This window comes from Acipenser ruthenus, chromosome 5, assembly GCF_902713425.1.
Source record: "Acipenser ruthenus chromosome 5, fAciRut3.2 maternal haplotype, whole genome shotgun sequence".
In the NCBI taxonomy this organism is placed as follows: Eukaryota; Metazoa; Chordata; class Actinopteri; order Acipenseriformes; family Acipenseridae; genus Acipenser; species Acipenser ruthenus.
The window spans coordinates 78,962,598-78,984,180 of NC_081193.1; the positions used below are offsets into that span (position 1 = coordinate 78,962,598).

At 38.4% G+C, this 21,583-nt stretch overlaps 1 protein-coding gene across 1 annotated transcript; it reads left to right on the plus strand.

Moving 5' to 3' along the window:
- Positions 1 to 8,173: 8,173 nt before the first annotated feature.
- On the plus strand, positions 8,174 to 19,930 carry baalcb (BAALC binder of MAP3K1 and KLF4 b). Its single transcript, XM_034003407.3, has 4 exons — positions 8,174 to 8,402; positions 12,413 to 12,599; positions 16,099 to 16,292; positions 17,360 to 19,930. The coding sequence occupies exons 1-4, from the start codon at positions 8,397 to 8,399 to the stop codon at positions 17,465 to 17,467; spliced, it is 495 nt and encodes a 164-aa protein (XP_033859298.1). The 5' UTR covers positions 8,174 to 8,396; the 3' UTR covers positions 17,468 to 19,930.
- The last annotated feature ends 1,653 nt before the right edge of the window (positions 19,931 to 21,583 follow it).

Genomic DNA, 21,583 nt, shown 5'->3' on the forward strand with positions numbered 1-21,583 from the left:
TCCTACACTTAATATAAGATAATTCAAGAAAATCTGTTAAATACATTTAGTGAACATTTGCCACTGATTAATGGCAAAGACCAAAATACACAATTTCAGGTAGTTTAACAATATTATATATATATATATATATATATATATATATATATATATATATATATATATATATATATATATATATATATATTAAAAAAAAAAAAAAAAAAAAAAAACCTTAAGTAATTTTAAATATTTCTTCATGACAAAAGTATTGGCACCTTTACATTAAACATCTGTAAAATGTAATGGAACTAATTAAAATATATATATTCATTAATTGAAAACCATTACACAGTAACTCAATAGCAATATTGACTCAATAAGTCAATAGCCAGAAAAAGAGGTCATTATTTCCAACATCTGTTGAAGATGATTGTCAAGACAAAGGAGTTGGATTCCCGTTTGATTAAAACAAGCGTAGCAAACTACAACAAAGGAACAGTATCAAAGAAATAATGAATACCAAAATCCACAATCAAAGCAATAATTGAAAAGTACCACAGAACAAATTCAACCAAAACACTTGAAAGAAGTGGACATCCAAAGAAAATGACAAATACAAACAGGTTGCAGAACGGTCCGATACAACATTAAAAGCCAAGGACTTAAAGAAAGATTTAGAAGACTCAGGCATAATGATGCATGAAACAACTGTACAAAGGACACAGAAAACAGAAGAGTTGTATACATGTAGACCTCACTGCTAATGACTTCATAAAACAAACCGTCTTAAATAAGCCATGAAATATGAACAGGAATCTGAAGCATTCTTCAACAAAATTCTCTGGTCCGATGAGTCTAAAATATAACTTTTCCCCAAAAATAGAGAATAGTATTTTTCAGAGAAAAAAAAAGGCAAAGCCTTCAATGAAGAAAACCTTGTACCTGCAGTTAAACATGTCGATCATTGTGTGGGTCTTTTAGCAGATCAGGAAATGGAAACATTGATGTGATTGAAGATTGAATGAATGCAGCCATGTATCAAAACATTCCACAAAGTACAATGATGCCATCTGCTGGAAGGCTGATTGGCAGACAGTTTTACTTCCAACACAACAACGAGCCAAAGCATACAGCTAAAAGTCAACTCTGGAATTCTTGAAGAAAACAAAGATAAAAGTTCTAGAATGGTCTTTGTAATCACCAGATCTCAATCCAATAGAAATGCTTTGGACTGATCTGAAAAAAGCTGTAGCCAAGCATTGTGTATCCAATCTCTCTGAGCTGAAGGAAATATGCAAGACAGAATGGGCCCAGATGTAACAAACGAACATACTGGTTAAGAGGGCTCCCGAGTGGCACATCCAGTAAAGGCGCTCCGCGTGGAGTGTAGGATGCGCCCTGTAGCCTGGAGATCGCAGGTACGAATCCAGGCTATGTCACTGCCAACCATGACCGAGGGTTCCTAGGGGGCAGCACACAATTGGCTGAATGTCACCGGGGTAGGGCTTAGGTTGGCATGGGAATCCATGGTTCGCTGTGCACCAGTGACTCCTGTGGCCGATAGGACGCCTGCGGTTCTGCAGTGGAGCCATCAGATCTGTGTTGTCCTCCGGCACTATAGGTCTGGTGGCCTCGCTATGGATCCACAGTGCAAAAAACGATGGATTGGCAGGAGCACGTTTCGGAGGACGTGTCTTCCAGCCTCCGTTTCCCAAGTCCCCAGGGGGTTGCAGCGGTGAACCGGGATACAAATAACGATTAGGCATTCCAAATTGGGGAGAAAACCGGGGTTAAAAAAAACCATTGGCGACAAGTAAATAAAAAATAAAAAAATAAATAAATACTGGTTAAAAATGATCATAAAGCCTGAAAGCCATAATAAAAGCAAAATGAGTACACTCTAAATATAAAGCATATTTGAAATGTGTTAAGTGCTTTTATTTTGTTTTATAAATATTGTTTGTTAAACTACCTGAAATTGTGTAGTTTTGCCTTTGTCATATTAATTAGAGGCAAACGTTCACTAAATGCTTTATTTAACATGTTTTCTTGAACTATCTTATATTAAGTGTAGGGTGCCAATAACTTTTGTCTGCGACTGGACATAAATCCCATTTGGTATTCTGAAGCTTAGCTTAAAACCATGTTCTTAAACAAATCAATAATCCTATCTGAAATTGTAGGATGCCTATGAAAAAAAAAATCCTCCCCTTTACAGTTTCTTTCTGTATGGAATTTCTACTCAGGATAAATAATTCCTTCTGTAAAAATGATATTGAGCTGGTGAAATATCTCTGTGTGGTATTGATATACTGTCAAGAGTCTGCGAGAGACATCGTTTGTGTAATTGACACACTGTGAGTCACTGCCCTCGCATCCTTGCTCAGGTTCAATGGGATCTTATACCACTGTTAAAGTGCACGTTTTATTTATTTACGATATGTATCCACTACAGTCCAAGGGATACAGCATCCCATTCACAAGGCAACTTGTGGAGACCATATCTCCAAGACATTATTTACAGCAGTGTTTCTCAACCCTGGATCCTAGGGACCCATCGTGTCTGCTGGTTTTCATTCCAACTGAGCTCTCAATGAACTAGACCCTTAACTGAACTGATAATTTGCTTAATTAGACTTTTTTTATTGTTTTTATCTGTTAAACAGTGGCAGAGTTCAAGTTACTTATAAAATGCTATAGCTAATTTGAAATCTGCAACTGTTAAGAGCTGAAAACAATTAAAAAGGTCTAATTGGGTAAATTATTAGTTAAAGAGTTTATAAAATCAAGAGTTTAGCAGATTTTACAACACAATAGGAGCAGGTTTGGAGCAGGTCTGTGAAAATTCAAGACAGTTAGTGCATTTACCCCGACAGACGGACAGGCAGACCATATTTTATCTTGAATGCATGTTTTTGTGTTTGCATTGTGTGGGATATACTGCCCTCCAGTGGTTAAAGAACGTAATTCCTGTTTACAGTTTTGCATGTGTTGTGTTGATTTACCTTTTTTGTTTTATTTTTCTTCCTAATTTATATTTGTCCTGAATTTTCATTGTCAATGTTGGCCTTCATTCCCATTGTGTCTTTGAGTAAATTCAAAATCTGACCTGTAAGCAACATTATTCACAGGCAAAACTAATCTAATCTAAAGTTTACACAACCTCAACTTTGAACGCCACACTCCACATAAACCTCTTGTATACATGGCATCATTTGTCCATCACGTATTAATAGAATACAATTCAGGCTGCTCCACAATATATGGGCAGCAGTGTGGAGTAGTGGTTAGGGCTCGGGATTCTTGACCGGAGGGTTGTGGGTTCAAACCCAGATGGGGGACACTGCTGCTGTACCCTTGAGCAAGGTACTTTACCTAGATTGCTCCAGTAAAAACCCAACTGTATAAATGGGTAATTGTATGTAAAAAATAATGTGATATCTTGTAAGTCGCCCTGGATAAGGGCGTCTTCTAAGAAATAAATAATAATAATAATAATAATAATATTAGGAGATGCCATCTTGTGCAGTTAAGAACACCATGAAGCAAAACTATGCAACCTGTGCATCATGATGTCTCTGACAAGACACAATACATAAAACATATTAACACTGCTTTACATTCGTGCCATCTGGTCCATGCACAGGGTGGCATTGGTACTCAGGACATGATATACAATACTGGCATTCTAACAAATCTTAACTTCTGATATGTGATGTATAAAGAAAAAATCAATCAAATTCTCTTGCCTCTCAGATACAATACCTGCAGTATATGTTAAGGATCAGAAAACCCTTGACAAGGAAGATCAATCTCCTTGATATATCTAATGACATAGACATTATTTTACTGAATATGTTATTAATAGCCCTTGGAGCTAAAGGGCAAACATGTATTATTTGTAGTGACTAGCCTGAACCATTATTTTAACCACAAGACAGTACAAGGGAGCCTTTCTCAAATCATACATACCCCCCAGCACCGAAAACTCACATCCCTCTATCTCTGAATGAATCATTAATTGATGCATTAATTATGTTAATTACAATACGTTTTACTATTGATTGATTATAGTGCAATTAATGAAGACAAATCCCGCAAAGTGTTGACGTTATCACTTTCTTCCCTCTTGGCGCCCAGAATAGATGGGCCATGCTTCTTTGTGTATCTTTATATTTTATTCTTATTATTATTTATTGCATTTATATAGCGCTTTTTATACGAAAGTATCGCAAAGAACTGAGAATAGAGTGTCTCTTATTTTATTAGGAGAGTCCGAGTGCAATTACTCAAATACGGTGTTTTATTATTGTTTTATGTATGTGTCTCAATTTTAAAATAGGAAAAATATTTACACAGGTTACTTTATTTACAGTCTGAGGAAACAAACTGCAGCTAGTGTTCTGTGTTGCAAAGGCTACTGTCAAAAGTGGTGTTGAAAGTCAACGCTGATACCAGCTGCATATTTTGTATACAATTTCAAGCGTTTGGTCTAATTATTACAGTCTGCTTTTCAAAACCAGACACGGTGGTTTACATTTTCTAATTAACGGAATCTGCGGTTCTATTCACAAGAAAATGCATCGTAATTACCAGGAAGTTCATGCTTCCTCATCTACGACGCCGTCTTAATTAGAGACATGTTTAATTTAGCCTCGCTCCTGGCTAACTGTTTTCTAAACACCTGCTTGGTAAAATTCATGTTTCTGGTAGGTTTTTAGCTTGCTTTGTGGCTTTCGAGTAGCTATTAAATACAGAAAAATTTTGATTTATTTCTGTTTTAACAAGCGTACGCTGATGCAGCAGATGTTATAAAAAAAAAACAAACAAAAAAAAAAACATCATAACAATAACCAGAAAGAATACTAGATACACAAAGAGGCCAAGAAGAAACAGTAGTACATTTGGGAGCATGTAGGTTGAAATTTGATTGATTGTTTGATAAGTCTGTGTTAAGGTGGAGGTCTAGTGATCAGCCAGTTACTGTAGGAAACGAGTTTCCTTTAGTTTAGAAGGCACTGTCACGGCATGGTGTTGGCACCTACAAATTTTAAAGACAATTGGGCTGATCTAGCCTATATTATGACAGGCAACTATAAGTGAAAATCAGCTTCTGAGTGCATAGTTATCAAAGGAATGAAAAAAAAAAACGCTGTACTTGAGTAATTGCATTCAAAACCACTGAAAAGCTCCTGCCAAACGCGCCCCAACAGTCACCCCTCTGTCAAAGTCACTGAGGTCTACTCTTGCGGCCTGGCCAGCATTTTTATATATGACCCTAAGCATGCAGGGATGTTATTATTATTATTATTTATTTCTTAGCAGACACCCTTATCCAGGGCGACTTACAATCGTAAGCAAATACATTTCAAGTATCACAGTACAAGTAATAATACAATTAAGAGCAAGATAAATACAATGACTTTGGTTCAAGCAAGTACAAGTGTGACAAAATACAATTCAATGATACAGCAGATAAGTGTCAGTGATAGTTACATCAGGATATGATTAAATACAAAATACTACAGATTAAACACTTGGCAGATTACAGTACTCTGATGTACAGGATTAAATGTAGTAAAATAGGGGGCAGATAAGAGCAAGTAAAGCGCATTTAAGGAAGAGTGGTAAGTGTCCCAGGCGAAGAACAGAGGAGTTCTACAGGTGCTTTCTGAAGAGGTGAGTCTTGAGGAGGCGCCGGAATGTGGTCAGAGACTGGGCAGTCCTGACATCTGTAGGAAGGTCATTCCACCACTGCGGGGCGAGGGTGGAAAATGAGCGGGCTCTGGAGGCAGGGGAGCGTAGAGGAGGTAGAGCCAGTCTTCTATTGCAGGCGGAGCGGAGAGGTCGAGTGGGGGCGTAGGGAGTGATGAGGGTCTGGAGGTAGCTGGGTGCAGTCTGGTCAAGGCATCTGTAGGCTAGTACAAGAGTCTTGAACTGGATGCGAGCGGTGATCGGGAGCCAGTGGAGTGAGCGGAGCAGTGGAGTTGCGTGGGAGAAGCGAGGCAGAGAGAACACCAGGCGGGCAGCGGAGTTCTGGATGAGCTGGAGCGGACGGGTGGCGGACGCAGGGAGGCCAGCCAGGAGGGAGTTGCAGTAGTCTAGGCGGGAGAGTACCAAGGCCTGGACCAGGAGCTGGGTGGCGTAGTTGGTGAGGAAGGGTCGGATTCTTCGGATGTTGCTCAGGAAGAATCGGCAAGTGCGTGCCAGAGTGGAGATGTGCTGGGAATAAGAGAGGCAGGGGTCCAGGGTGACTCCAAGGTTCTTAGCGGAGGAAGAGGGAGAGAGTGTGGTAGATTCCAGAGGAACAGAGATAGAGAGATCAGAGGAGGGGGAGGAGGAGGAGGGAAAGAAAAGGAGGTCAGATTTAGAGAGGTTGAGTTTGAGATGATGCGAGTGCATCCAGGAGGAGATAGCAGACAGACAGGTAGAGATACGGGAGTGGATGGTGGAGTCAGAGGTGGGGAAGGAGAGGAAAATCTGAGTATCGAGTATTGCCTGATGAAGCTGCCTGGTCACCATGGCAACTTACCACTCCCCGTAGACACTCGATGGGGGCGTTGCGGTGAAAACCATGGTCCGTGAGGCGCCGGTGGAAGAGTTGCAGTACAGCAGTGTCGTTGGAGTATGTTAGGAGACCAGTCAGAGTCACGAGCCGCCACTGAGTTTAATAGAGTTTGTAATGGGCTGGATATGTCTTTAAACGTTGAGCGTACCTGATGGAGGTCCAGGACCGGATCTTCTGATGGAACGGTAAATTGTGCTGGCTCTGTGGCAGCGGGTACTGGGGAGCGGGGGAGTAATTCAGCCGTACCACCTTAAATAAGTTGTGACTGTAGACAGATAAATCATGACATTTTCCCAGCATGTAATCCAGGCCATTGAGGGCTGAAAAGGGTAGTTCATTTTTTGTACCAAATGATCTCTAAATGACTTCATTTAATTGATCACAATGAAATTGCTCCAGGTGTTAAGAAATTGATGATTAAAGGTTACCTATAAAACCTGCTGGATAGGGGCTCTCCAGGACCGGGTTTGGGCAGCACTACACTAGACAGTGGGAGTGCAGAATCAGGGATTAAATGAGAATAGAGAGTAATTAGAGATCCCCAGCTACATGCTACGCTATATTTATAAATCTTGTGTTTCTAGAGTGCTTGTTGGTAGTTTATTAACCATCGTGTTCCATGTATGTTCAAATCTATAAAACTACCTTTTCAATAAACCTCCTTTTTAAATGTAATACTTTTTGCATTTATTTAACAGTAATCACAGGTTACAGAAGCCCCACAAATATATTAACACATGTTCCTCTGTGACTAGGCTATTTACCGTTTACTGTTTGTTTACATAGGTTTAAAATATCTGCTGAAGAAAAACGTTAAAGTCAAGCAGACAAAAGTTACGCCATCAAAATGCCTTCCGCACTGCGTTAAACCAGTATTATCCAGCATCTACTTGCAGCACCTGGAGGTTATGAATATAATTTGCGAGCTACAGTGCAGCCCGGGGTGTGAACTGGACCTAGCAGTCTTTTTAAAAAAAAAATTCTAACCGCACCAAAATACAAAATACTAAAGTTATAATACTGCAATATATTTTTCAAAATACATTCATTACACTTGTTGTCTTATACCACTTTTTTATTTCATTGTTGATTATTGTGCAACAAAATGATAGGTGTGTGTGTTTTTTTTGTGGTTTAAAGCATGTTGTAATGTACGGAGTTCCATCCTCACAACAACAGAAGCGTGTGCTGATTGCATTTTGTCAATATTTGTACATGCTAATTACTGTGTTAATACATTGAGTGAATGTACCCGCATTTTGAAGTGCATTCGTTTGTTGCTAATGGCAGTTACAAAGTACAAACACATTAAGCTAGGCACGGCAGTATAATTAAGGTTAGATAGAGATGAATACAATCTGTATAAGCTTGAGGCATACATCCCATGGGTACACCAGTACCTGTATTGATAAAACCTTATATTTGTATTGTTTACATGTTGAAATTATTACTTTCAAAAGCCAGCTGCATGTTTCCAACATTTAATGACTGATGTTGTTGAATGCGATGGATAAAAATATACGCAGCAGGAGCAGCAATAGGGTCTTTTCTCATCATCAGCGTTTGCCGAGTGCAGTGCCTGTGTAACTGTAAATGTGATTGACACTCAACCGTTCTACATGTATTCTGCACACCCACAACGTCAAGGATCCTGGAAACAGAGCGTTGCTCAACCCACCTAACCAAAATAAAGCAAGTGTCCGCCAGCTCCTCAGACTGGGGACAATATCGTTGGTTGTCATTTAGGCTTCTCTGGATAATTTAGGTTCAAAAGACGCATTTGAGCAACTTTTGCAGAACAAAAAAAAAAACAACTGGATGGCGATCACCGTTGATAAGCAAATGAATGAATGTAAGTAACCAGTTTGTGTCTAATCAATCTTGGAACTGGCAATTGTGCGCCTTGTGTTCTGGCTATTTATAATGCTACAATCACAGCGACTCGTGTACATGAGGGGTAGTGAACTATGTTTAATGGATATTGACAAAAAAGGGTGAAAAAACGCAGGAAACACATTATATCCAACCATTTCACAAGGGTGTGGTAGGCATCGAGTGAGAGTAAAGATCCCTGTGGCAGATGGTACCAAAACACATGTGCAAACTGACTGAGGATACATCGCATGGGTGAGAAATAATTGTGCCTAATACGCACCTAATAATGATCTGATCGCGTTAAATGACATTTTATTGTTGTCTAATTGAACAAGTTAAGTAGAAGATTGGTTTATGATTGTATTGCTTGTTTTGTTAATTCATTTTCCAATTAATTGTTAATCAACAGATACAAAATAAATGCGTTGCAAAGACTTAATGTGAAGTAAGTTGTTTTGGAAGTTTGTTTGCCGTTTCTAAACGTGAATAGCAGTTGCGATATGTTGTGTTTGGAGGCAGTAATGCGTCTTTTGCCGTGGAGTCTATAACTGACAGGTTGCACAGTTTTATTCTGGTTTAATTAAGTAAGACCGGGTGTGAACAATATTATTTATGAACATTCACAAATCAGTGGTATTTTTTTGGTACAGAGTATGGTAATACTGTAAAGCACCGTTACATCTCATTGTGTGTAGGTTTAGATGTGATGATGTTAATTTGTAGTATGGTATTCAGTTCGTTACTGCACACGAGACATACACGTATTTATAACACTCAACAGTCGTCCGCTGGAGTTCATCAGACTACGTGGTTTTATTCATACATAATGCAAGCAACATTTTCTTCCCAGGGCAAGATTTGAATAGATCTGCCTTTTCCTTGGTCCCACTGATGTAACCCTTGTTCCTCTGCTAATATTAATTTTAACAATAAAAGTATTGTTCTTTGCTTGATATGGAAGTAAATTTAAGAATAAACACTAACTAATGACCTAGTGACTGGAAAGATGGCTTCAAATAAGATGGTCCATGTACAGGGTGGTTCAATAAATGCCTAAATATTCCTGAACGGTTTGTAGTGTACCCTCATGGAAGTGGTTCCTATATAATAATAAGCAGTTACTGTCATTAAGCTTGTAGGGTCGAGGACCCTTTCTAACCCATGGTGTTGATCCTAAAATCTTTTTGCCCTTCACTTGGTGCCTCCATATTCCAGGTTTATATAAGCACTATATACAAGAGCCAGGATCCTCTACAGGTGTGGCTATAGAGCTTTAAACGTCATCCACAGAATCAGTTGTGCATCCCACAACAATGCCTGTTACACCTGACATTCTAGTTTACAAGAATCAGAGTTGCAATGTACCAGGCAATTTAAAAGTATTTTGTGATTATGTGGTGTTGTTTTTTTCATATGATGCATTGTTTATGTAGCAGAGTAGAATGCGGGTTCATTTTTCAGTGTATAGCATGAGTTGAAATAGTACTATTATATATACTTCAATGTAAAGATTACACGCATTCTAAATACGGTTGAGCTAGAGGGATATCATCCCTGATATATGCCCTTAGAATCTTTGTAACCCCATCACAAAAACAAATCAAACAAGATCACTCCATCAGCTATTAACAAAATGTCATTTTGAAGTAAATTTGAACCTTTTTAATAAGATGTCAATTGAGGAATGGCTAAATCAAAACATCCCGGAAAATCCGAGCACCTCTGAGATGTCTACAGTCGCTGTAAGTAGTACAGAGAGAAGTACTGTCGGACAAACTGAACCGGTTTCTTCATGAAGCTCTTCCGAAGAGCACACTGCTTCTGCTGTCCAAGTACTAGGCAACTTTCCCGGAAGCATTTTAAATTACTGCTCGATATATCTGGAACTATTCAAATCAATTAACAAGGAAAAGACTAATGCACATTTTTTTTTCCTGATCTTTGTCCTCAGTTTATTTTCACGGAAGCATTTTTAATAACCTCACTAATAATAATAATAAAAATAATAATAATCTTTTTTTTTCACAATCTTTTGTTCTCTGTTTTCAAATAAAAGTATAGTTTTAAAACGCTGTTTGTTGTTATGGAGGACTATATTTCTAGAACGTTCATTTCAGAGTGCTTATGTGGAAGGATACGTTTAAAAAAAAAAGGAAAACCTAAATAAATTCAGTTAAAATCGATACAAATTATAGTTAATTTTGCTGTACCATTGAAGTATATAAGCAATAACACCCTCCACATCGGGCATTACCAGGCATTAGAAAACGATTGAGTGCAAACAGCCAATCAGCTTCCAGATCTAGTGGGCTTCTATTCTGCATAGATGCCCGCTGGAACGTTGACGTGTTTAACTGTGAATTAAATTTTAAATCAATGCACATAAATACCGGCTTTTTCCCTTAACATTCTAATCTACAATTAATCTTATAACATACAAAGCTACATAACTTTCTGACGTTGGTTTAGAGACAAGTGTAGGCATGTCTGTAACAGGACACCGTAATGAAGGCTCAATTCGTGGCTATACTGGACAGCAAACCAACAGGAAAGACACGATTGGTCAACAATGCTGTCATAAGATGGATCCAAACAACGCCCTGCCTCAAAACCAGCCAGTCAAACTGCAAACCCTGTTTCAGTTCTTTCCGCACCAGCCAATCCACTCCCTTTCAGCTTCAATGACGCCCCGCCTCCAACAACAAGTTTCGAGTCTAACTAAACTACACAGACTACAATCCTACAGTTAATTTATCTGGCAATGTCATAATAATAATAAAAAATTGTTTTCTCTACGTTTATGTCATTTTTATATTCTAATTATGTTAGGGACTATTTTTCTCAGCGGAAGGTTACCTGGCGAAATATCAGAAGTTCAAGGTAAATATAGGTTTTAAAGTTTTTTCTTAAAGAGAAAATAAAGAAATAAATTGTTTTCTAATAGCGATAGAGCCCTCTCGATGCGGGCTCTACCGTGTGGTAGATGACCTTGGCTTTCGTTAGCGCCCTCGCCTACGGCTCAGGACTCATAACTCCAGTCTCGGTCATCTACCACACAGTAGAGCCCGCATCGATGGGCTCTATCGCTTAATTATACGACCGTTTGGTTGTAATAGCGCCCTCTACCTTGTCTCGGGGCCCCATTACCCAAACGGTCGTATAATGCCTGGTAATGCCCTCTGTGTCAGGTCTTACTGCTTACATGTGGTTAGGGCTCTGGACTCTTGACCGGAGGGTCATGGGTTCAATCCCCGGTGGGGACACTGCTGCTGTACCCTTGAGCAAGGTACTTTACCTAGATTGCTCCAGTAAAAAAAAAAACCCAACTGTATAAATGGGTAATTGTATGTAAAAATAATGTGATATCTTGTAAGTCGCCCTGGATAAGGGCGTCTGCTAAGAAATAGATTATTTATTATTATTTATTTACATATTACATACCGGTATATTGGGCAATGTTTCTGATCAGCCTATTTTCATTTAATACTGATCTCTATTTGCAGGAAGATGATAGAGGAGACTTGCTGTGTTCTGAACATGGGAGGCAGTGAGCAGCTGGATTAAAAAGCATTATTAAAATTTCCAATTACATAGAGAACCTTGCAAGCATAGCTTCAAGACATGTGTGTACACTTTTCAGCAAATATGTATGCGATTAGAATGAACATTATTTTACAATCTGTGAAGACTTTGTGATTAAACAAGCAAAATAAAAATGCTGCAGAACCAAGGTTGTTAAGAAAATATTAATGATCCTGACCACCCGAGAACTGTTGATGTCAACCGTGCAAATTGCTTAATGCAAACCAAGATCTACCATGCAATTCCTTAAATACTGTATTTGGTAAGCAAGACTTTTGCCTTTCAAGTGGTTATAGGAAGTTGTGATCTGGCACGTCGACACAGTTTAATATTTCTTTGTCCCATTCTGCCTGTGTCTTGCAAGCTCTCACCCACTTGACTCTTTGACCCTCTGTTGTTCTACAGAGCAGAGCCAGCATGGGCTGTGGAGGGAGCCGGACAGATGCTCTTGAACCCAGATACCTGGAGAGCTGGACCAAGGAGACCGAGTCCACCTGGCTAACCAGCACTGACACAGACATCCCACTCTCCTCCATTCAGAACATCCCCTCTGAGAACTCCTCCGAGTCAGAGAAGAACACCATAAAGTCTGGTTAGCACTTTATTTCTTCATCGCTTGTGTTCTGTAGGATTATACTGACTCGGGTAGAAGTCCAGTTGTTCTTCGTTGCTCTACTTCTGGGGTCATCTGTGACAAAAATATTAAATAGTGGTATATGTAGTATTATTAAAAGGCACTTTAAATTTCGATAGAATACTTTCTTAATGTCTTCAAGCAAAGATAGTTTGTAATGCTGTTAATACATAAATACAAAGATCCAACAGAGTGCTGAGAGCTAATAAATATAGAGTAGACTAGGAGTGGGTAACTCCAGTGGATGTAAATTTAATTGGCTCAGTTAAACAAGTAAGAACATAGTTGGAACAAAGACCAGTAAAGCACCCAAAATAATAAAAAATCTTAAAATAAAAAATCCCTGTTCAACTGAAGCCTTTATTTCAATTCATTACATTACATTTTTTTCTAGTTTAATCAACAGGGGTAAATGTCTTAACTTGTAAATAACTGTATTGTGTGAAGGTAGTAGGTATAGTTTTCTAGTTAAAAGTTGCCTTTCTTCTCTTCCATTGAAGATGAGTAAGTGCCAAACAAAATGGATTATTAGAGCTGAATAAATAGAGGGTTGAAGCCATAATAGTAGTACAGTATTTCATGTTAGATTTTGAAATGTCACATTTTTCAATTTATCAGTTTTTTCATTAAGTATATGGAAAATTACAAGCTGCATGTAATTCAATATGTTAACGTAACCTTATTCAGCAGGTTTCATTCGACTTTATGAAGCAACATTTCTTAATTCTATAGGGTGACGCAAACCTTTTGGCCATAGCTGTATACCTCAAGTGGTACACTGAGATGCAATATATAGTAACAACATTCATTGACTTAGTAATAGGCTATTCATAAAACTGACACCTTAATGTACCTTATAGACACAATTACAAAGGCTTCTTTAGGAAATTAAGAGGCATCCATAATAATCCGATTCCTTTTGTTACAATAATGCGGAGACGATAAAGCACACATATGTTGCATGGATATTCATTGTGGAAATTTCTTTGTGGTATGAGACACACTGATCACGACTGTCTTAAAGTGATCACAGCTAACAAAATAATTCCATAAATCGTACCTATTTTTCACTTCTGTCAGCTTCATAATTCTCAAATGTGCAGTTTTGAAAGACACATGTTATTGCAAAAGTGTATTTTCATGCTACTGAGGTTGCCAGTATGCCACAGCCTGCGCACTGCAACCGCTCTGCCACAGTTATACTTGCACTTCATGGGTCATTTCACCTTGGAAATGTCCATTTAATGGAAACGACTTTCTACTACACCACTGCTGAACTGAACTGGCACTGCACTGCTGACCTAGAGGTTATAGCCCCTGTTCTCCTACTGTCAAGAAACAAAGTCTCCCTGACCCCAGATTTCTGGGAGCTGATCATTTGAAATTATATTTTCAAGCCTCTTATTGTGCAGGTATTTCAAATCCCAGGTTTACTGCAAATAGATTACTTTGAAGTTAGGCAACAAACTTTACCAGCTCAACCAGCGCAACATCTCCTGAACCAGCCCGACCAGCTAAAAACCAGTAAACCACTAGCTCTGACCAGCATAGAATACAGCTGGTTATTGTTGTATTTCCCCTCAGAGGCACAGTGAGGAATCCTATTTCTATAAAGCATAAACAATGGATGGGTTTACATGCACGTGAAAATCGACTCTACAGTCATGACTGTGTGACGTTGTCACGCAAATACATCGTGAAACAGCAAAAGAATGTCCTTTGGTCAGCGCGACTGTAAGAGCAGGGTCAGTCACTTTCTGATGATAAAAACAGACATGAAAACCCATGTAAACCTGAGTAGGAATTGTGCTTGTGTCTCATGGGATTTCAGCAGTCAAGATTCTTGGTAATGGTCCAAAATCCTTGAACACCACAAGCTGGTAAAAGTGTACAACAGTACTCCTCTTCTTTATTTTGCTATCTAACTTAAATACATACTGAAATCAGTGAATAACTGAAAGAGCACTTATACAGAAAACATGCACTATGGCCTAACAGTGAATTAACAAATGTAGTGAATTTATTAAGGGAACACTGTATAAGCATTTACCACTATTATAAAATCATTACCTGGGAATGTAGAACATGAAAATGCTTGGGTACTTTATCTCTAGGAATTTGTAATTTAGGGTTAGAAATTGGAGCATCTTGGAAGAGGCAGAAAAAAATAGGTGTACTGGCTGCGCATGCTATTTCCAAGGGAATCTTGTTGCCATGGGTACTTACTGGAGTAGGGTTGCTATGGATATGTCGAGCATAGATCAAAGTATCAATTTTAAAGCCTTTTAACTACAAGGGTGGTTCCTGAGTCACTTGACAAAGTTCAATATGCCAGCTAAAAATGCTGTAAATCCATGAAACATGGCAGGTAGGTTTTGGGAAAGACATCTATCCTGTAGATTTGCAGATACATATTGGCATGTTATCCCAAGCCATTTAGCATGAAGCCATGAAGTGTGTGAAGTTGTGGCAAATTGGTAATTAGTAGCAGGTGTATAGCAGGTGTAGTGCGGATGCAGTAATCCCAAGAACAAACAGACAACAAAGTACGGGTGAAATGGTTGTTTTAATGATTGTAAATCCAATGGTGTGATGACCAGCCAGCAAATAATAATGAAAAAGTTTGCAGTCCCGTAAACAATAAGTACAGTACTAAACACACCCACGATCACAAGTCCAAAGTGAGTGCTCTCAGTGCTTGCGGTGAAGTACAATATAATACGTACTATAGTGGTGAAACAAATGCTTGATAACAATGTTAATCGTGACTGTAGTTCAGTGTTGATCCGGTTTTGTGCTGGCCCTTGGCGAAAGCTCCGGATTCGTGTTTATTTATTATTTATTTCTTAGCAGACACCCTTATCCAGGGGGACTTACAAGATATCACATTATTTTTACATACAATTACCCATTTATACAGTTGGATTTTTACTGGAGCAATCTAGGTAAAGTACCTTGGTCAAGGATACAGCAGCAGTGTCCCCTACCTGGGATTGAACCCAGAGCCCTAACCACTACTCCACACTGCTGCCCACACTGCTTATATAGTCTAGTGCTATATAACAAAAACACAGACAGTTACTAAATAAACAAAACACTCAGAAACTCTTTTTCTTTTTACTGTGGGAAATCTCCCGGTCCTTTCAGTTCCTCGTATTTCTCAAACCCAAGCGAAGGAAAAGATTTACAATTCTCCGGCCCCCTTTATACGATCATGCATGACCCCTTGGTAAACGTTTACAGCTGACTCTATTGCCTGCAGCTTCTACCTCGTTTACCTGACTTTCCGACCCAGGAAATGAACTGTCAGGCCAACCCGTCCAAAGCCTTTCCTACTTAGCGCCCTCACAGGTCAGGAGAGAGATTTACAATATCATCAGTTTTTACTGATGAATAATGAATATGGAGATCAATATAAAATTACATATACCCTTTTTTTTTTTTTTTTTAACAACAGTTGCTGATTTCTTTGATGACGGGCTCCCAGCTCCAGCCCAGGCCTATTTGAAGGTGTGTTCTGCCATCTCTGACCCTGTGTTAAATGAGATCAAACCAGCCAGCAGGAGCACAGCGTCTCAGAACAAACAGCAGACGGCCCTGCAGTCCTTGGGCACCACAGTGCAGAAGAGGAGCGTGCTCAGAACTGAGGAGGTACATGGAGACCTTCCATTTTGCCCCTTCCAGTTTGATTATGTTCTAGTTCCCTGCCGTAGACATATGTAATGTAGGTTAGATCTGCCAAAAAAAATGAAAGGAAACTTGGGCCAAAGTTGCAGATCATCAGATGGTACAGACTATTTTTTCTATAAAGACACTTTGGTTGTATGCATCTGTGGCATAACTAAAATGGACATGAACAACATGTAAGCTGAAGCACCTTAAAGAGTAAGTAGCAGGGGTTGGAAAAATATAGCGTTCCACGTGTTGCTACAACTGTGTAAATAACGGACCTGTAATCTTTCTTTTCATTGTTAACATCCTGACAACTTTTTACACGTATAAGTTTAAAGTAAGTTTCAAAGCTATTTTCAAAATGGCCACGCTAGTGATCTGTCCTTTAAATCACTACAGGAAGAGTGATTAAAAGAGTGATTGGCTTTTCTTTTCCATACCACATCATGGATCATTATTGCTGTGGGCAATATTCCTTACACTATCAGTGCACTAGAGTGGACATTTTGAAAACAACTTTGAAACAGACTTTAAAGGTATAAGTGTAAAACGTTGTCAGGATGTTAACAATGAAAAGAAAGATTACAGGTGCATTATTTTTAACAGTTGTAGCAGCGTGTAATGCTATATTTTTCAGAACCCCGCTACTTACTCATTAAAACAGTTTTAAAAAAAGAAACCCCACAGAATTTGAGGCATGTAATTGCAGTAAGATCCACTCGGAGTGATTGCAAACATCATAAAAATTCAAGAGATTAAAAAAAAAAAAACTGTTGGGCAGTCAAAATATCACACTTTGTAATGTCATAATGTAGTGTTTTTGATAACAATCTGTTTCGGTAATGAACAGCATAATAAAATGTTTAAAAAACAATCCACCGTCACATTCTCAGAGAGCCATTTTACAAAAAAGGCTTTATCCGGTAAATATATTTTATTGACTGTGGTTCTTTTAAATGAATATCATGACGTGTCTTTTATCACTAGTAGACAGAGACTCCACTTGTTCACTTACCCAGTAACTTGTATTTGTATTACTTCCACAGACTAAATGGCAAGCCAACAGAATGTCAACCAAGCAGGTGACAATCACAGTCACACAGAGCATCCGCCAGATAGACAAGACAGGGAAGAGCACAGAGAAATCGAATTGATTGAACCTGGAGAGAAGGTGAAAGAGGAGGCAGGCGGCAACGTGCTTAAGTGAAAATACTGAACCACATTGGATAAAGTGTGGGAAACAGATTTGTATTTTAAAACATGACCTTCATTTCAGCGTTTTAGATACTTCACTGCCTGGGATAAAGATGTTCTAGAAGAGACAAGCTGGGCAGGAGGGGCTTTTTTTGTATTGCTTAGAAATCACAACGCAAGTCTCACTCAGCATGTAATATATTACCTGTGATTGGTTAAACAGCATCACATGACTGCGTATATATAGCGTATACCATGGCTTGCATGCTAATAAACCACTTCACACTGAGTAAATCACTGTGCATTAGTGCATTCTAAATTCCATGACAAACTGCCATTTTATTTGTTATTAGTTACAAAACTACTGCCAAAAATGAGTGACATTCCACCTATTTCCTTTAATATATTTGGGGATGAAACTCCAGATAACTGGTACAACACCAAGTTGCTGAGTGAAGACAGCAGTCTACTTGAAAAAGAAATACAAATAAAATAAGTGCACCAGCAACTGTCAAGAGTAGACACATAACAGTAGATGAGGAACAGCTAAATGAAACAAGAAAACTAAGATTGAAAAAAAACTACAGCATGGGCTGTTAATGTACTTAAAGACTGGCTTAAAGAAAGAAATATGGACATTCATTTTAAGGAAATAAGTAAAAAAAAACTCTCAATAACATAAGGGAATTTTATGCCAGTGCAAGAAGTTTAACTGGGGACCAGTATTCAATCTCCAGTTTTATAACGATGAGCTGGACTAATTAGATATTTTAACAGTAGAAGTTTTAACGTCTCTGCTGATAGCGAGTTTAAAACCAACAAGAACGTATTCCTGTCAGTCATGAAAACTTTTAGAAAAGCAGGTAAAGATAAGGCTAGACACCATCCCTCAGATTACCGGCCTGGATTTGAAGCATCTGCAGGAAACTGAGGCACTGTCCCCTGACACCGCGGTCGGATTGGTGTGTAAAGTCTGGTTTGATATTAAACTTAATCTGGCACGACTTGGACATGAGGATGTCCAACAACTAACAAAAACATCTTTTGAGATCCGAAAGGATGAAAACAGACTTGAATATGTGTGCCTAGCATATAACGAGGGCACAAACTCACCTGAAAAGACAGATTCAGCATCCATGGCAACTGCTCCCCTTACCTCCTCGGTGTCATTTGAAACTCTTCCCATCATCAGCATGTGCTCAGTCCTCTAGTTTCTAGTGAGATGCCACTTTCAATGCAGAAATTCACAATAAAGACATGTGCGATTTATTTTTAATAAGCGAACAATACATTAAATTTAATTAAATTTGCGACTATATTACACTAACATTGTATACACAATAAAAGTTTCTGGTTTTGTCTTAATTTAAAATGTGTTTTAATTATTCAAATTATTTTTCATCCTCCAAATTACAGTTAGCCGTGTTATAAGCGATATAAACCACTTCGGGCCGTGCGGTTCCGATGATATATACCGCTTCTGGGATGGTTAAAGGCCCTTGGCTTACATCTCGGACCTTATCACCACCCCAGGCGTGGTATATATCATGGGAACCGCACGGCCCGTCGTGATTTATACCTAGGCTTGGCAGGATTCGATTTTTATCGGTTAACATTGATAAATGTCTATTTCAACTCACACTCACAGACCGACGAAAAAATATTTCTATCATTAATAATCGAAATTTATAGAAAGGGGACGTAAGAAAAATTATGGTTGGGAACGTATTAGAGTTCATTAATGTATATAAAATGCAATGAGTGGAGGAGGTATGGTATTTACATCTCTGGCTAGAACAGACTGCTCCGGGGTGGAGCTGTGAATAATTTATGCTGCACATCATTCAGGTGTACGGTACGGTGCGTTGGGGTTAAAGCTGAGAAAGATCATATCATACTCTATAATATTATAGTCTTACCGCACACCATGCCATGGGTTATTTCTTACTCAATGACCTCCATTGAGATATTTAGGCACTCTCAGGTCAGGGTGGCTCAAAACAGGAAAATACATCACAGAAATGGAGTAACTGAGAACCAATACCGTATACTTGAATAAGAGAAAGATCAATTATTATTACCATCTGTTACATTCAAATATTATATTAGGGATCTTTATGGTAGTCAAGTTTGGAAAAATGAAACCAGATATGTGTTTACTCATATTGAGAATGCCAGTAGGAATGCCACAGTTTATGTGGTCATTGTGGAGCTGTGATGTTTATGTCCTAGTAGTAATAATAATAATAATAATAATCTGGTAAGTAGTTCAAATAAATCCTGAATGTATTCACAATATGATTGCATAAATGTTTAGTTTTTACTACAGCAATTACATGGAGATGTCCCGTTCTGGTTTTAATTGGTGTAATTCAAGTTGCAATGTACTGCTATTTGTATTTCTAAAAAAAATAAATGGAAACTATGAGGCTCTAATTTTGTCTCAGGGTTTATTTTTTTTTGTCTCTTAATAAACCTTCTTGTGGTGGTTGTTTGCGTCAAGAGAATCAGAAATAAACTTAACCACTGCTGGCACTTCAAAAACAAATCCGCAACAGCAATATAAAGGATGAATGAACAGTCACACGCTTTACAGCAAATACATTATGAGCAGCCTGAGGATGGTGGCTTCTTCCTTTACTTCGTAATATAGTGATGGAACGCTGTTGGGTCAGCCAATTTCACTTTCATTTAGTCACTCATTTATATAGCAATTTACCATATAAAAGACTATGTATCTGCAAAGCCAAATAGCACCATGACTCTAATATGGAGTACATTCAAGTGAGCAGGTCAAGTGCACTACAGTGTGTCTCTCTTGTTTAGTCTGATGAAGGCAACGAATGAACGCATGTTAACCCTTTAGTGCCTGCTCTATACATTATTATTAGTATTTCTTCCATCAATGAATGAATGTACGTTAACCCTTTAGTGCCTGCTCTATACATTATTATTAGTATTCCTCCCATCAATGAATGAATGTACGTTAACCCTTTAGTGCCTGCTCTATACATTATTATTAGTATTTCTCCCATCAATGAACGAATGTACGTTAACCCTTTAGTGCCTGCTCTATACATTATTATTAGTATTCCTCCCATCAATGAACGAATGTACGTTAACCCTTTAGTGCCTGCTCTATACATTATTATTAGTATTCCTCCCATCAATGAACGAATGTACGTTAACCCTTTAGTGCCTGCTGTACATATTATTATTAGTATTCCTTCCATCAATGAATGAATGATACCCATTGCGCACAAAGGTGTCAAATGTACTTCCCTCACCTCTCACTAGATGGCAGCATCAAGCATCACATCTCCCTCTAATCGAATTAGGAAAACGTGGGTTTTCAAGTCTGGCTCTTGTAGGGAAATGTTAATGATTACAGTGAATGGCAGAAAACCAGTTTGCTAAGGTTGACATTGTAAGAAGGGGATCATTGCTAAGGCGATGATCCACTTGGCCTTAGGCTTAGAATGTTGAGTGACAAGGTATGTGCAAGAATGTATGGGAAGTGCTGTAACCAAGGCTTTACAATTGCAGTTACAGCACGTGGGGTAAATCGCCCAAGAAAACAGGAAGGAATTAGGTACCAGGACGTAACTTGTAATCTCCTGAATTAATGTTAAATAAACAAGCAATGACCCAAGATAAGGGTGATATTGACCTATATTTTCCACTGAGCTGTACCGATAACTCTAACTTTAATTGAATTCAACAGTACTATAATCATATTATAGCTGTTTCATATTTTCATTTTACTCTTTAATTACATAGTTACCTGTAGCATGTCCCTTAAACTGGCACATTTCACTTGAATGACGTTTTCAACACAACATAATAAGAGAATAGGGAAAATGTAGCGCAACTTTAATAGTAAAAATAAATGGTAAACAAATATGGATTGTAAGCCTTGGTTACCAATGCTTTAACAGTGTACCTGCATTGGCAAATGTGCAGTTATAAGAACGTCAAGAAGTACCAATTAATTAGATCAGCCTGAATGACCATTGTCTTTATTAGAAAGATGAGATTTTAGATGAGATTTGAATCATAACACTAACCCTTGTTCA